Here is a 16,618-nt window from a genome sequence, read left to right as displayed (position 1 = left end):
TGTAACACCACGAGTCGTTAATTATGAAACATACACCATCGCCCTTCTTCCAGGAGAGATATTTATTCCTGTCTGCGCGATGAACTGAGAACCTAACTGGCTGTACGGACACAGTATATCCCGAGAGCCATGTTTCCATGAAACAGAGTATGTTACAATCCCTGATGTCTCTCTGGGAGGAGATCCTCACCCTGAGCTCGTCAACTTTATTAGCCAAAGACTGAACATTAGCGAGTAATATACTCGGAAGCGGTGGGTGGTGTCCGCGCCTCCTGAGTCGGGACTAGGAGTCCACGCCGAATACTTTTGGATCAGCTTCTGGAATAAGTTGAATTCCCAAGGGGGGTACGAACAAAGGATCCAAATCGGGAAAGTCGTATTCCTGGTCGTGTAGCTGGTAATGCTGGTGAGTTACCGCCGCTCTGATATCCAAAAGTTATTTCCGGCTGTGTGTAATAACACAAAACATTTCCTGGGCTAATAATGTAAGAAATAACCATCTTGTGCCTCATGGATACAGATTGAAGAGATCTGAGTGACTCAGCTTCTTCAGTGCCTTGATGGCAGACGCGTGGGAGACCGGACAGCTGTAAACACACAGCGAGACACACACACAGTACAGACACGGTACACAGAGGTTAATAGAAAATACCTGCTGGCTGGATGTTATCAGGCATCCAGGCTGTAACACACAGACACACACAGTCAGACACACACACACACAGTCAGACACAGAGAGAGTTACACACACAGTCAGACACTCACTAGGTTAAATTGAGTTATGGCGCAGATGAGATCCTTGGGACGCCCCTCCCCCCATTGGTTAAGGTTTAGGGTAGGGTCGTCCCAAGGAACCCCGGGTAGCACTAACCATAACAGCTGTCTAAAAGGTCAAAGGGAAAGCACGGGAGGAGAGAAACATTTAGGCACTTCCTCACTGAATAAACTAAACCACTGGAGCTAGGCTAAAATATAGCAGACAGTCCCCACACACAATAACACAAAGTCAGACAATACATTTAATGTGTGAATGATCTATTTAAATATAAGGTTAAAGGTGTGTGAGAGACAGAGAGAGAGACACACAGAGAGAGAAGAGGTGGCTTGAGTGTTCATGCTCTCAACGATAGCATTATGACATCTTCTAGAATCCCCATTTTGTTTTGTTGTTTTCCTAACGACCGGCTGCTACCGAGGCCATGAAATTGACCTGAAAGATTCCTTTCTTTCTTTTCACCGTGGCGTTCTGTTGTCTGGTTGTTGTTAGCAACGTTCCAGGGACGCCAGCGCTAGCATGCCGTGAATCTTAACCAAGACCTCAGGAAAAAAACAAATGAGAGAGAGAAAAAAAAAAGGGATTTATAAAAATAAAAAAAACAAACTAAACTGACGTGGATGAAAGAATGCTGGCTAAATTAACATAGTGTCTGGTTGGCTGTTATAGGCCTTTTCCTGTCTGTCTCTCTTCCCTCTGTCACCCTTTCTCTCTCCTCTTTCTTCCACATACCTTCTCGTTCTCCCTTTTCCTCACTCATCACCTCACACAAACACTTTCTCTGACTTATTTAAATAAAATATTTTATTGTCTCACTATTTTCTCTCTCTTTCCCTCCAGCTCCCGCTCCTTCCTTTACCTCGCGATTATATTTTAGATACACCTCCACCCCCCTCCATCTTTCTGAATCCCTGGTCTGTCCATCACTTTGCCCTCCTCTCTCAACCTATACAGACCCACATACACACACCACACGCACAGTTTAACCTGTAGTTTCGAAACGAGGGAGCAGACATAAAACTTCTGTCTTCCTCATTAAACTCTGGTTCAACTCGTTACAAAACACACTCTGGTCCAATCCAAAGGTCACATCTGTCAAAGAAATAAAAAAATATTCCCCTTGAGTCTTATCTGACTATTCTATAGTCCACACACACATACAGCTGTTTTGCGTTTATTTTGACCAATGGGGTTCAGCAGCCAACGACTGTTCAATCTGTGACACTGTAGTTGGATTGAATTTTGCTTTAGATGGAAAACACTAAATATAGGTATTTTTTTCTCAGATTTTTATTAATAGAATTTTTATCATATTTACAACACAGCACAGCTGTTTTTGACACACAGAAAAGAAAAACACACCTGCATTACATGTTTAGTAGCTGGAGATGGGTACAACAACAAACAAAATGAACAAAGGGTGCCCTATTCCCTATGAAGTGCACTACTTTTGACCAGGGCCCATAGGACTGTAGTCAAAAATAATACACCAAATAGGGAACATAGTGCCACTTGGGACACAGACAAAACAAATCACATTTTGTGTCCATTGAGGTCCCAATTCTGAAAGTCCCCCATTTCATAAGTTCTCGAACTCCAACAGCTGAGTCTCCCTAGTTTAGACGTGATGATGAAAAAAATAACAATCACAGTTTTTTTGCTCTAAAATGTCTGAAGGTTACAGATTATGATGAGTGATTAGCATCATATCAGTTTACAAAGCAGAAACATGTTATAGTCTTTCCAGTAAGTGCATAGTCAACATTGACACAGCCACACACACACACACACACACACACACGTCTCCCGCTGACACGCAGAACACTCAACTTGCTGCAACCACATAAGTATTTCCCACTTTGAGTGTGCGTCCCAAATGTGTGTCCTATTCTCTATGAAGTACACTCTTTTTAACCAGGGTCTATAGGATCCTGGTCAAAAGTAATGCACTATATTAGGGAATAGGGTGCTCTTTGGGACACAACCTATGTCTCTGTCTGCTTAGCCACATAGAGGTTTCTGTTGGCTAACTGTTGTGTTTGACCAAACATTCCACACACACGTCCCATGTCTTCTTGGTTAGCTTTGCTTGCAACCATGGTATGGTACACGCGTCTTCCCTGAACTACATGTCCCATGATGCAACAGGAGAAGATCGCGATCAAGCCACCACTTTTTAATCTCCTGGGTCGTGTTCAAAATGGAGTTTCTTATGGGACAAGTCCAGGTTGTCCTCACTGTTTCAGTCTGTTTTCTTCCATTTGGTGCCTCATGAATACAACCATCCAGTCCTGTTTAGGGGCTTAAATGTCTCCCAGATTGTCATAGATGATATCAGGGGATCGCAGGCCGGTTTGGGGGTACCAGGGATTGGGAGGGGGCTTGTGTCTTGACACTTTACTGTAGAGCTCTGTGTGCCTACCTTCCCCACCTACACCCCTGGCCCGGTCTCCCCCAACTACACCCCAGGCCCCTCCTCCGCTACTGTTATTATTGTTCAGGTTAGTTGGACCTCCAGGCCCAGCCTTCCCCAGGGGCAGAGGCACGGGATCCTTCCGAGGAAGAGCAGCCTTTTTGGGCTTGGGGGTGGTAGCAGGCTTGGGTGGCCACTTGGAGCCCCCTGGTCCTCTGATGACGAGGGGAGGCTGTGGTTGTTTTCCATAGGAGGGGACTGCGTAGTTGTCTGTAGGCAGGTTGTAGAGCCCCTCTTGGGGCTGAGGAGGAGGGCTGTCTTTTCCCAAAACACCACCTCCTGCTCGCCCCTCTGGTTCATCATAGATGTGTTCGGCGTCGGTGAGTGACGATGACGATGCTCCTTCCGCCTGACCCCCGAGAGAACGCATGTTCCCCCCCCCTCCTCTCCCCCCTCCTCTCCCTCTTCCTCCTTCCTCCAGCCCCATAACACCCAGCTTCTGTATCAGATCCAAACTGATTCGATCATAGAGGTCCGAATAGAGGGGATCGGGCTGGTTGTTGCCATGGTTACGACCCCCAATCCCGGTGACTCCTCCCTCGTCGCCGAGGGGTCGGAGTCGGGGGGTGGGGATTGGAGGGTTTAGGGAGTTGGGGGTCTGTGTCTTGATTGTATCCACAGGGTCAGAGTAGAGACAGTCGCCGGCGGAGAGAGAGGAGAGACGGACAGAGTCAGCGGGTTCAGAGTACACACTCCCCTGTTCCTCTTGAGACGAGGTCGCTCCGACTCCTTTACCTAAGACAACAAATATTGTATTAATCAATATTAAAATTGGTTTGTCAGTCATCAGCATGTACACACAGTCAAGAAAAAAGACAAAGTATTTAAAACAAAGAGAGAAAAAACATCAAACGTTTACAATCTCCATACAATAATCACATCACAACTTCCTCCTCCTACTTACAATAATACATCTAATTTTAGGTACTTTTCAAACCCCCCCAGTCACATTAAAATGAGTATGATTCTAAAAGTACACTAAACATGATGAGACTTACCTCCTCGAGGCATGGGTGAGCGCGGGGGCGTCCCCCCCATTCCTATCACCAACGGCGGTGGCTCTGGTAAACTCCTCCCTTTTTGGTTCTTCCCTCCATCTCCCTCCCTCCTCCCGAACACTCCATCGGCAGATCCGGGCTTACTCCCTCCGGAACTGGAATCTCCATCCAGATCCCGGTTACTGGTGTTGCCGTCGACTACCAGGCCACCTCCCGTTGCCACGGAGCTGCGTTGCTGAATGAGGGCAGGGCCAGGGTCGGATTCCAGGCTGCTCAAATGGTAGCTGGAGTGGCACTCCTCGGCCAGGGCCTTCTGTGATTGGATGGCCTGCTCCACGATGAGGAAGATCTCGTTACCCTGTTTGGTCTCGAAGTTGAAGTTCCCCGGACCAGAATCGCAGCGCCGCCCCGCCTCGAACGAAAACATCACCTGAAAACAAAAAAGAAACAAACATTATACAACATAATCTACATTCTATAGGTCAGATAGCATCCCCTGGAGAGAGGGACAAACAAGCTTTCATTTTATTCTGACTCTTATTTTGATGATAAATGTATAATAGCTTAAGTGTTATTGTCTCTAGTCTGTGAAATTGATACGATTCACAAGACAAGACATCAGGCCGTAAAAAACAAAACAGCAGCTGACAACAACACCCAGGTCATATACACACGTTTAGCAGATGTTATTGGTCAAATACACATGTTTAGCAGATGTTATTGGTCAAATACACATGTTTAACAGATGTTATTAGTCAAATACACATGTTTAACAGATGTTATTGGTCAAATACACATGTTTAACAGATGTTATTGGTCAAATACACATGTTTAGCAGATGTTACTGGTCAAATACACATGTTTAGCAGATGTTATTGGTCAAATACACATATTTAACAGATGTTTTTGGTCAAATACACATGTTTAACAGATGTTTTTATTGGTCAAATACACATGTTTAACAGATGTTATTGGTCAAATACACATTTATCAGATGTTATTGGTCAAATACACATTTATCAGATGTTATTGGTCAAATACACATGTTTAGCAGATGTTATTGGTCAAATACACATGTTTAGCAGATGTTATTGATCAAATACACATGTTAAGCAGATGTTATTGGTCAAATACACATTTATCAGATGTTATTGGTCAAATACACATGTTTAGCAGATGTTATTGGTCAAATACACATTTATCAGATGTTATTGGTCAAATACACATGTTAAGCAGATGTTATTGGTCAAATACACATTTATCAGATGTTATTGGTCAAATACACATGTTTAGCAGATGTTATTGGTCAAATACACATGTTTAACAGATGTTATTGGTCAAATACACATGTTTAACAGATGTTATTGGTAACATACACATGTTTAACAGATGTTATTGGTAACATACACATGTTTAGCAGATGTTATTGGTCAAATACACATGTTTAGCAGATGTTATTGGTCAAATACACATGTTTAGCAGATGTTATTGGTCAAATACACATGTTTAGCAGATGTTATTGGTCAAATACACATGTTAAGCAGATGTTATTGGTCAAATACACATTTATCAGATGTTATTGCTCACATACACATGTTAAGCAGATGTTATTGCGGGTGTAGCGGAATGCGTGTGTTTCTAGCTCCAACAGCGCAGTAGTATCTAACAATTCACAATACTCACACATCTAAAAGTAAAATAATGATATGAAGAAATATATAGAAAATTATGACGAGCGATGTCGGAGTGGCATTGACTAAAATACAGTAGAATAGAATACAGTATATACATATGAGATGAGTAAAGCAGAATGTAAACATTATTAAAGTGACCAGTGTTCCATTATTAAAGTGACCAGTGTTCCATTATTAAAGTGACCAGTGTTCCATTATTAAAGTGACCAGTGTTCCATTATTAAAGTGACCAGTGTTCCATTATTAAAGTGACCAGTGTTCCATTATTAAAGTGACCAGTGTTCCATTATTAAAGTGACCAGTGTTCCATTATTAAAGTGAACAGTGTTCCATTATTAAAGTGAACAGTGTTCCATTATTAAAGTGACCAGTGTTCCATTATTAAAGTGACCAGTGTTCCATTATTAAAGTGACCAGTGTTCCATTATTAAAGTGACCAGTGTTCCATTATTAAAGTGACCAGTGATTCCATGTCTATGTACATAGGGCAGCATCCTCTAAGGTGCAGGGTTGAGTAACCGGGTGGGAGCCGGCTAGTGATGGCTGTTTAACAGTCTGATGGCCTTGAGATAGAATGTGTTTCAGTCCCAGCTTTGATGCACCTGTACTGACCTCGCCTTCTGGATGATAGCGGGGTGAACCGGCAGTGGCTCGGGTGGTTGTTGTAGTGGTAATAGTAATAACCCCAGGTAGTGGTAATAGTAATAGTAATAGGTAGTGGTAATAGTAATAACCCCAGTTAGTGGTAATAGTAATAACCCCAGTTAGTGGTAATAGTAATAACCCCAGGTAGTGGTAATAGTAATAGGTAGTGGTAATAGTAATAGGTAGTGGTAATAGTAATAACCCCAGGTAGTGGTAATAGTAATAGGTAGTGGTAATAGTAATAACCCCAGGTAGTGGTAATAGTAATAACCCCAGGTAGCTGTATCTGTTCTAAAACCATAGACCTTACTTAACACCCCGCTCTGTGGGCGCGTTCCAGTGGATCGCTTTTGTCAATTCGGTGTACATCGTTGGTCATATATATATATATATAAATATAAATATATATATATAATAGACAAATTCAGGTCGTACTTTCTCTCCCCAATTGATAAAACTACAACATTTACAAAATATTTACAGTTTCAGTGTGGGATTTAGGGGTTGGAAACATGTTTATTTCAACAAAAATGTGTATAAACGATGGCGACACTCATGTTTCACTGCAAAAAAATTACATCTAAGCAAGCTTAAATATCTTGCATTGATAAAATAACTTTTTAAAATTGTTACTTTGTATCCCTCGTTTAGTTGGGTATCCTTTATATTAAATCAAATCTGATTTTTATATGAATATAGGCTTGCTAAAGTGCCAGAATTCAGCAACCCTGTGTCACTTCTGTGTGAACCCACTGAATCCCAAAATTTCTCCAGGTTTTCACCATCATTGTAAAGCCCTAGTTATTTTGTTGCTTTGACAAAGTCAGTTCCGAAGATCATTATTTACTTTATTTAATTAGTGATTAAATTTACGTCTTTAACTCAATTTTCAGGTCAACCATGTTACATGAACTGACCTCTCGTTTTTATATGGTGAAACTACTCCTTTAAAAAAAACATAACCATTGAACATCTAATATTCAAATCATGGAGTAAAAGGAAGGGAGCGGGTCGAGAAAAACACGTCCAACCTGTTACGCATAGACAGACAGGCTGGAAATGAATTAACAATGACAAAAAAAATGATGAAGATTGCATTCATTTGCAACTTCCTGTTGCACACAACAAGCTTCCATTCCCCCTCAGAAGGGGATTTAAGGCTCATTTAAGAAGAAATCGTTAACCCTCTTACGGTCAACCTTGTTACTTTATTTTGCACTTGACTATAGTTAAAAAATAAACAAAATAAAAACGTACCTCTTAAGACAGGAAAACATGTTTTTTATGAAGTTGAACATGTGCTTTTTATGACAGAATGTTAAAATGAGTGTGTGCGTTCGGCATCCATACACCTGTGTGTCAGATAATGGCAGGCTTTTGGTCGGTAAAAAAAAATATGAAAAAAGTCGATAAATAAAATTGTTACCGGGTGAAAAAAAAAAAGAATATGTCAGGCAGCCTGTCAGACGCTAATGTCCCACCTATCCCAGAGAGGTTTTAAACAAGTGGATTCAGGGATCAGGCGGAGCTGGAGCTGGTTTAAACTGGAGCTGGTTTAAGCTGGAGCTGGTTTAAACTGGAGCTGGTTTAAGCTGGAGCTGGTTTAAGCTGGAGCTGGTTTAAGCTGGAGCTGGTTTAAACTGGAGCTGGTTTAAGCTGGAGCTGGTTTAAGCTGGAGCTGGTTTAAGCTGGAGCTGGTTTAAGCTGGAGCTGGATGCTACCATAGACGTGAAAAGGAACACCACACACTTTCCCTCTTTCAATACAGTGGATAAAAAGGGGTTGTCCCAGGTGTCCTCTCTGCCTGAAAGAGATCATTTATGCCAACAAAGGGTATCGTGCTCTGCTGGCACATTGTAGAACAGACAGCCACAGGCAGAAAGTGTACAGTGTAATAATGTGTAGCCCAAAGATATTGCTTTTGTTGTGTTCAACTTGACAGTAACACTTGTGGTGTCAGTGAGGGGGAATTATATATATATGTTTTACTCTGTGAACGTTATCTTTGCACACATGTAGCCTTGTGCACTTGATCGATGTCCTCTGTAGTGGCCACTATAATGGAACAAAAATACAATGCCTGTTTGTTTCATTCTATTTCTACTTTAAGATGTTGTTTTCCCAAGTGCAATATTTATGTGAGGTCACAAGCATTCTGTTATAAAGGCTGTCATGGTAACAAGCATTCTGTTATAAAGGCTGTCATGGTAACAAGCATTCTGTTATAAAGGCTGTCATGGTAACAAGCATTCTGTTATAAAGGCTGTCATGGTAACAAGCATTCTGTTATAAAGGCTGTCATGGTAACAAGCATTCTGTTATAAAGGCTGTCATGGTAACAAGCATTCTGTTATAAAGGCTGTCATGGTAACAAGCATTCTGTTATAAAGGCTGTCATGGTAACAAGCATTCTGTTATAAAGGCTGTCATGGCTAACTGCAATATTAGTGCTGTTTTTTTCTCAAGACATGAGTGTCATTTGCAGTAAAGTCTAGGCAACAAATAACATTGGATTGTTTTCTTTACGTGTTTTATCTGTGAGTTTGGTTCACATGAACCACTTTTTATTTTACACACAGAGACTGATCATGTAGATCATCCTCAGTGTTGTTTAATTAGTTAAAACCTGAATTTCCTCCTAGCAAGGATTTACTACATGTTTCAGTGCAACAACAAAACAGTGTCTTTTTGGGCCCTCAGCAGTTTACATCCCTGCAAAATACAAATACAAACTCCTAAATGATGGTTATGAAATGAAACAATGAATGTTCAAAAATTAGCAGGAGACAGTTGAGTGGATTCTGGAGAGGGACACGGCTATAGGCTATCTTCACCACAGACTCCTCCTCAACATTTTAAATGATACTCAAGACACATTATCTTCACACATTTAAGATGTTTTTTCACTGACAGCAGCAACTCAATAATCAGCTAGTTGTTTTGTCACGCGCTGCCTGTGAAAGACTTCAACATATGCCATTTATTTCCTGTTACATTGGTTTTCACTTGAACTTTCTTTCATTCATTGTCCAGAAGCCAAAAGCACAATCCGAGTCATATTTGCGACCAATCCTAGTTGTTGTATCTTCAGATTCATCGTCTTTCTACGTTTCAAAAGGAGATATTCATCTCTGTCATATAATGCTGGCATCAGGTGCTCTGTTTAGAATGGTGATTTACCACAAATTGTATTTTGGCAAATGTTTGAAAATTACGTTTTACTGGCTGCTCCATTACAGAAGTTGTATGTTCTGTTAATATGAATTACCATAATCTACATGTGATTTCTGTCATTCTGAGCACCGTGGTTGGGACGCCCTAATAGGTTACTCACCCAATGTATATGGGTCTGGTGCATTTCTCAAATGACTGGGAAATTAAAATCTTTCTGGTCACGTTGTCGGGCGCCACATTTTCCTAACGGAAAAAGCTGGTGTGTGTGTGTATATATAAACCCACCTTGTCACGTCCATATCTCCTCAGTAGTTTGTAGGGCCAGATCAGTAGACTGCTCTTGGTCCTGGACTCCTTCAGTAGAAGACTGTCATTGTCAGCCTTCAGCCAGTAGGTTCCCAACAGACCACAACGCTCTGAGGCCTCGGTCCTCTGCACACTTACCCAGAACTCATTCACTGTAGAGGGGGAGAGAGGGAGGGGTAAGGGACAAAACCATAAATCAAACCTTCATTTGAGAGAGAGAGGGACAGAGAGAGAGAGAGAGAGAGAGAGAGGGACAGAGAGAGGGACAGAGAGAGAGAGAGGGACAGAGAGAGAGAGAGAGAGAGAGAGAGAGAGAGAGAGAGAGAGAGAGAGAGAGAGAGAGAGAGAGGGACAGAGAGAGAGAGGGACAGAGAGAGACAGAGAGAGAGAGAGGGTGGGACAGAGAGAGAGACAGAGAGAGAGAGAGGGTGGGACAGAGAGAGAGAGACACCGAGAGAGAGAGATTCAGAGAGGGACAGAGAGAGAGAGAGAGACACAGAGAGAGAGAGAGAGAGGGACACAGAGAGAGAGAGAGAGAGGGACAGAGAGAGAGAGGGACAGAGAGAGAGAGAGGGTGGGACAGAGAGAGAGAGAGGGACAGAGAGAGAGAGAGAGAGAGGGACAGAGAGAGAGAGAGGGACACAGAGAGAGAGAGAGAGAGGGACACAGAGAGAGAGAGAGAGGGACAGAGAGAGAGAGGGAGAGAGAGAGAGGGTGAGACAGAGAGAGAGAGAGGGACAGAGAGAGAGAGAGGGACACAGAGAGAGAGAGAGGGACAGAGAGAGAGAGAGGGTGGGACAGAGAGAGAGGGACAGAGAGAGAGAGGGTGGGACAGAGAGAGAGAGAGGGACACAGAGAGAGAGAGAGGGACAGAGAGAGAGAGAGGGTGGGACAGAGAGAGAGAGGGACAGAGAGAGAGAGAGGGTGGGACAGAGAGAGAGAGAGACACAGAGAGAGAGAGGGACAGAGAGAGAGAGGGTGGGACAGAGAGAGAGAGAGAGAGAGAGAGACACACAGAGAGAGAGAGAGGGACACAGAGAGAGAGAGAGAGAGAGAGAGGGACAGAGAGAGAGAGAGGGTGGGACAGAGAGAGAGAGAGAGAGAGACACACAGAGAGAGAGAGAGGGACACAGAGAGAGGGACAGAGAGAGAGAGAGGGTGGGACAGAGAGAGAGAGAGAGAGACACACAGAGAGAGAGAGAGGGAGACACAGAGAGAGACACAGAGAGAGAGAGAGGGACAGAGAGAGAGAGGGATAGAAAGAGAGAGGGACAGAGATAGAGAGAGGGACAGAGAGAGAGAGAGAGAGGGACACAGAGAGAGAGAGAGAGAGAGACAGACAGAGAGAGAGAGAGAGGGACAGAGAGAGAGAGAGAGAGAGAGAGACACAGAGAGAGAGAGAGGGACAGAGATAGAGAGAGGGACAGAGAGAGAGAGAGAGAGGGACACAGAGAGAGAGAGAGAGAGGGACAGAGAGAGAGAGAGAGAGAGGGACAGAGAGAGAGAGAGAGGGACAGAGAGAGAGAGAGGGACAGAGAGAGAGAGACAGAGAGAGAGAGAGAGAGAGAGAGAGACAGAGAGAGAGAGAGAGAGACACAGAGAGAGAGAGAGAGACACAGAGAGAGAGAGAGAGAGAGAGAGAGAGACAGAGAGAGAGAGAGAGAGAGAGGGACAGAGAGAGAGAGAGAGAGGGACAGAGAGAGAGAGAGAGAGGGACAGAGAGAGAGAGAGAGAGAGACACAGAGAGAGAGAGAGAGAGAGACAGAGAGAGAGAGAGAGACACAGAGACACAGAGAGAGAGAGAGAGAGACAGAGAGAGAGAGAGAGGGACAGAGAGAGAGAGAGAGAGAGAGAGAGAGAGACACAGAGAGAGAGAGAGAGAGAGAGAGAGAGAGAGAGAGAGACAGAGAGAGAGAGAGAGGGACAGAGAGAGAGAGAGAGAGGGACAGAGAGAGAGAGAGAGAGAGAGACACAGAGAGAGAGAGAGAGAGACACAGAGAGAGAGAGAGAGAGAGAGAGAGAGGGACAGAGAGAGAGAGTGTTTTCTCCAGTTGTTTTCACCAGTAGTCTCCACTTTCCTCTAGAGACAGTGATGAACCCAATGCCAGGGACTAGTCTACAAAGAACACAGACTGAGAAAGCAGGAGGGTCGTTCGGCCTTCCATACTATTTTCACAATCTGTTTAGCAATTTAAATTTAAAGGGAAGTTAGAAGTAGAATTAAACCATTCTGGATTCAAATAAAATTGCAGGTCTTGTGGTTTAAAATGTGTGTTCTTTTTTTAACCCTGGGCCTTTTCGTTTGTCAGTCAGCCTTTAACAGAAAGTGACAGTTTGTCGCATCACCATAGCGATGAACGCTGTACAACCCTGCTTTCCCCTCTCAACAGAACTTTAAGACTTCCATTCTCCAGATTTTCTTCTTCTTTGTTTTTTTGTCTGTATACTGCAATTCAGCTTTTAGCTGGGAACATTTACAAGACAGTCTAATGAATAATAATAATAATAAAACCTTGAAATGCTGTACCTTCCCCCAGCTTCTCCATATAAATATATGTCAACAGACAGACTCTCACTGTACAGTGTCTGTGAAAGGGAGGGGCTGTGTTGACCATTTGGGACACTGAGGTGATTTGATTAAGAAAGCTAATCCGGTCTCCACAGAGTCTTGTTGATATGAACGTTTTGCTAAGAAATTATTAGTCCATAACCACTGTTTGTGGGAGAAGTGGGGTTTTTTTACAGGCTCAATGCCTCACAAAACTCACGGGGTATTAGTGGCTGTGTGTGTGTGTATATATCTGTGTGTGTATTTACCCTCTTCTCGGCTGGAATAGATGAGATTCTCAGCCATCTGTAGATTCGTTTTTTCGTTAGTGTCAGACACGCTACTGCTGCTACCACTAACCCCCTGGGAGAGAGAGAGAGAAATAGTGCAGAGGAGAAAGAGAGAGGGCGAGAGGGAGGGTGGAGAGAGAGAGGTGGGATAGAGAAATTATTAATTGATTCAGTTATTGCTATAATTCAGACTCACATAAGAATCATACTTTTCCACACATTTTACAACCTTACAGAGAGAGACAGAGGGAGAAAGAGAGAGACAGAGAGAGAGAGAGAGAGAGAGAGAGACAGTGGGAGGGGAGAGAGAGAGAGAAACACTGAGTGAGCAAATCTAAACTCCCACGCTGTCTGAAGAGTATCTTCCCTTTTCTCCTTCTCTGTGCAGGTGAACATCTCTAACTGATATCCAGCCTACACCCTATACTCAAAGGGCTGGAAGCGTTACAAAATTAGAAGGCTAAACGGCTAGATGATTAAAAGGCTAGAAGGCTAGACAGCTAAAAGGCAAGACGGCTAGAAGATTAAAAGGCTAGACGGCTAGAAGATTAAAAGGCTAGCAGGCTAGACAGCTAAAAGGCTAGAAGATTAAAAGGCTAGACAGCTAAAAGGCTAGACGGCTAGAAGACTAAAAGGCTAGAAGATTAAAAGGCTAGCAGGCTAGACAGCTAGAAGGCTAAAAGGCTAGAAGATTAAAAGGCTAGACGGCTAGAAGATTAAAAGGCTAGCAGGCTAGAAGATTAAAAGGCTAGCAGGCTAGACAGCTAAAAGGCTAGAAGATTAAAAGGCTAGCAGGCTAGACAGCTAAAAGGCTAGATGGCTAGAAGACTAAAAGGCTAGAAGATTAGAAGGCTAGACGGCTAGAAGATTAGAAGGCTAGAAGATTAAAAGGCTAGAATATTAAAAGGCTAGAATATTAAAAGGCTAGACGGCTAGAAGGCTAGAAGATTAAAAGGCAAGACGGCTAGAATATTAAAAGGCTAGACGGCCAGAAGATTAAAAGGCTAGAAGATTAGAAGGCTAAAGGGCTAGACGGCTAGAAGATTAAAAGGCTAGCAGTCTAGACAGCTAAAAGGCTAGAAGACTAAAAGGCTAGAAGATTAGAAGGCTAGAAGATTAGAAGGCTAGAAGATTAAAAGGCTAGAATATTAAAAGGCTAGACGGCTAGAATATTAAAAGGCTAGACGGCTAGAATATTAAAAGGCTAGACGGCTAGAATATTAAAAGGCTAGACGGCTAGAAGATTAGAAGGCAAGAAGATTAAAAGGCTAGAAGATTAAAAGGCTAGAATATTCAAAGGCTAGACGGCTAGAAGATTAAAAGGCTAGAAGATTAGAAGGCTAAAGGGCTAGACGGCTAGAAGATTAAAAGGCTAGCAGTCTAGACAGCTAAAAGGCTAGAAGACTAAAAGGCTAGAAGATTAAAAGGCTAGAATATTAAAAGGCTAGACGGCTAGAAGATTAGACGGCTAGAATATTAAAAGGCTAGAATATTAAAAGGCTAGAATATTAAAAGGCTAGAATATTAAAAGGCTAGAAGGCTAGAAGATTAGAAGGCTAGAAGATTAGAAGGCTAGACGGCTAGAAGATTAGAAGGCTAGAATATTAAAAGGCTAGACGGCTAGAAGATTAGAAGGCTAGAATATTAAAAGGCTAGACGGCTAGAAGATTAAAAGGCTAGAATATTAAAAGGCTAGAATATTAAAAGGCTAGAATATTAAATGGCTAGAATATTAAAAGGCTATAATATTAAAAGGCTATAATATTAAAAGGCTAGACGGCTAGATGGCTAAACGGCTAGAAGGCTAAACGGCTAGAAGGCTAAACGGCTAGAAGGCTAAATGGCTAGAAGGCTAAACGGCTAGACGGCTAGAAGGCCAGAAGGCTAGACGGCCAGAAGGCTAGACGGCCAGAAGGCTAGACGGCCAGAAGGCTAGACGGCCAGAAGGCTAGACGGCCAGAAGGCTAGACGGCCAGAAGGCTAAACGGCCAGAAGGCTAAACGGCCAGGAGGCTAAACGGCCAGGAGGCTAAACGGCCAGAAGGCTAAACGGCCAGAAGGCTAAACGGCCAGAAGGCTAAACGGCCAGAAGGCTAGAAGACCTAAGGAAGTTCCCCCAGTATCTGGTACTGAAAACCTACATAGCAGAAACAGAGGGAGCGAGACAGAGGGAGCGAGACAGAGAGAAAGAAAGAAAGACAGAGAGAAAGAAAGAAAGACAGAAAGAATGAGGGAGAGAGAGAGAGAGAGAGAGAGGTGTTTCTTCACTCCATACCCCAAAGGCGATCTCACACATCTTCTCCACCCACTCTGTGCTGACGCTTCTCTCTGCGGCGAGCACATGAGTCTTGTCGTTGGTTTCCACACAAAAGGCGGACATATTGTCTTTGGGACAGGCTTCAGTGAGGGCAGGGAGGATAGAGATACAATCTGATAGACGGATAACCTGAGGAGGAGAGAGAGGGACAGAGCAGTCGAGGGGAGAGAGAGATAGAGATGATTATTCATTTTATATTGTCTTGGGACAGAAAAATTCATTCTTATTTTTGAACTTTCAACCCAACCCCTCCCCCCTACCACATTTTCCCATCGATCCGGGGATTTGAACCAACAACTAAGGCTGGGAGATATGGCCTAAAAATCATATCTACAGTTTTTCAAACTTATGGGTGATTCAAGACATATATCTAAATAAACGTTGTATAATTAAAAGGTCCAATACACTGCATTTAAAACAGTCAGCAATAATCTTATGAATTCAGGGCTTGTGAACATAAACCTAGGATAAATATAAGCCTTCCACAATCATAATTATTTTATCAAAGTTTGTTTTTTGCAATAATCACTGATTTGGCTTTCAAGTCTGTTTTATAAAATTGCCCTTTTTGTTACAGATGTAACCAGAACCATGCAAAATGCACATTCACTAATAATGGCCAACTTCTGGTAGCAGCCATTATAGAAAATGCACACAGTTCTCTTAAAACAATCTGTCAAGCACAAGCCCACGTGCTAGTGAGTAGCTCATGTTTATTTTTCAAGTTTAGGCAACTTGGATCTATTTGCTAGCTAACGAGGTTGAACAGTCTAATTACTATGAACACCCCATTCTGTCCGTCTCCAACTGTTTCAACAGCAGGCTAGCCTGTCCACTTTGTTCAGATGTTGAAATCAAGTGGCCAACCTTATTTCTCACAATGAGAACAGGTTATATAATTGTGTATTATGCTTATTTCACGTGTATAAAACACAGACTAGACAGCTAGTATAACAATGTTGGACTAAAATGCTGCTAGTGAAACATGGTTACCCCAATGCCGCTCGCTACAAACTGAGCGTTCACTTTCCAGAATCAATGTTCATTGATACTCTCGTTTTACTAGTGTCTGTCTACTAGTGTCTGTCTACTACACTGTCTAGGTATCCCCTTTCCCCTCTCCTCAACACTGTCTAGGTATCCCCTTTCCCCTCAACACTGTCTAGGTATCCCCTTTCCCCTCTCCTCAACACTGTCTAGGTATCCCCTTTCCCCTCTCCTCAACACTGTCTAGGTATCCCCTTTCCCCTCTCCTCAACTTTGTTGGCGTGAGAGGCAGGGGGAGGGGCTTGGTGTGTGTGTGTGTAAACCATAGAGGAAGAGGCGAAGCAAACCTCTCACCTAAATCTGTCCAAAATATGACCAATGTGTTTCTATGGGCTTATATTGGACCTAAACT

General features: G+C 43.0%; 1 protein-coding gene across 1 annotated transcript in view; it reads right to left on the bottom strand.

Annotated features, from left to right (window-relative positions):
- Nucleotides 1-2,047: 2,047 nt before the first annotated feature.
- Nucleotides 2,048-16,618, bottom strand: part of dok1b (docking protein 1b) — a 30,627-nt gene continuing 16,056 nt past the window's right edge. The window contains exons 3-7 of the mRNA XM_064931096.1: nt 15,178-15,348; nt 12,883-12,976; nt 10,045-10,217; nt 4,247-4,676; nt 2,048-3,983 (exon numbers count right to left, since the gene is read on the bottom strand). Coding sequence (XP_064787168.1) covers nt 3,079-3,983; nt 4,247-4,676; nt 10,045-10,217; nt 12,883-12,976; nt 15,178-15,348 — 1,773 coding nt within the window. The 3' untranslated portion in view covers nt 2,048-3,078. The remainder of the gene's footprint in view (nt 3,984-4,246; nt 4,677-10,044; nt 10,218-12,882; nt 12,977-15,177; nt 15,349-16,618) is intronic.

This window comes from Oncorhynchus masou, chromosome 23 (assembly GCF_036934945.1).
Source record: "Oncorhynchus masou masou isolate Uvic2021 chromosome 23, UVic_Omas_1.1, whole genome shotgun sequence".
Classification (NCBI taxonomy): domain Eukaryota; kingdom Metazoa; phylum Chordata; class Actinopteri; order Salmoniformes; family Salmonidae; genus Oncorhynchus; species Oncorhynchus masou.
This window is presented reverse-complemented; position numbering and strand designations above follow the sequence as displayed.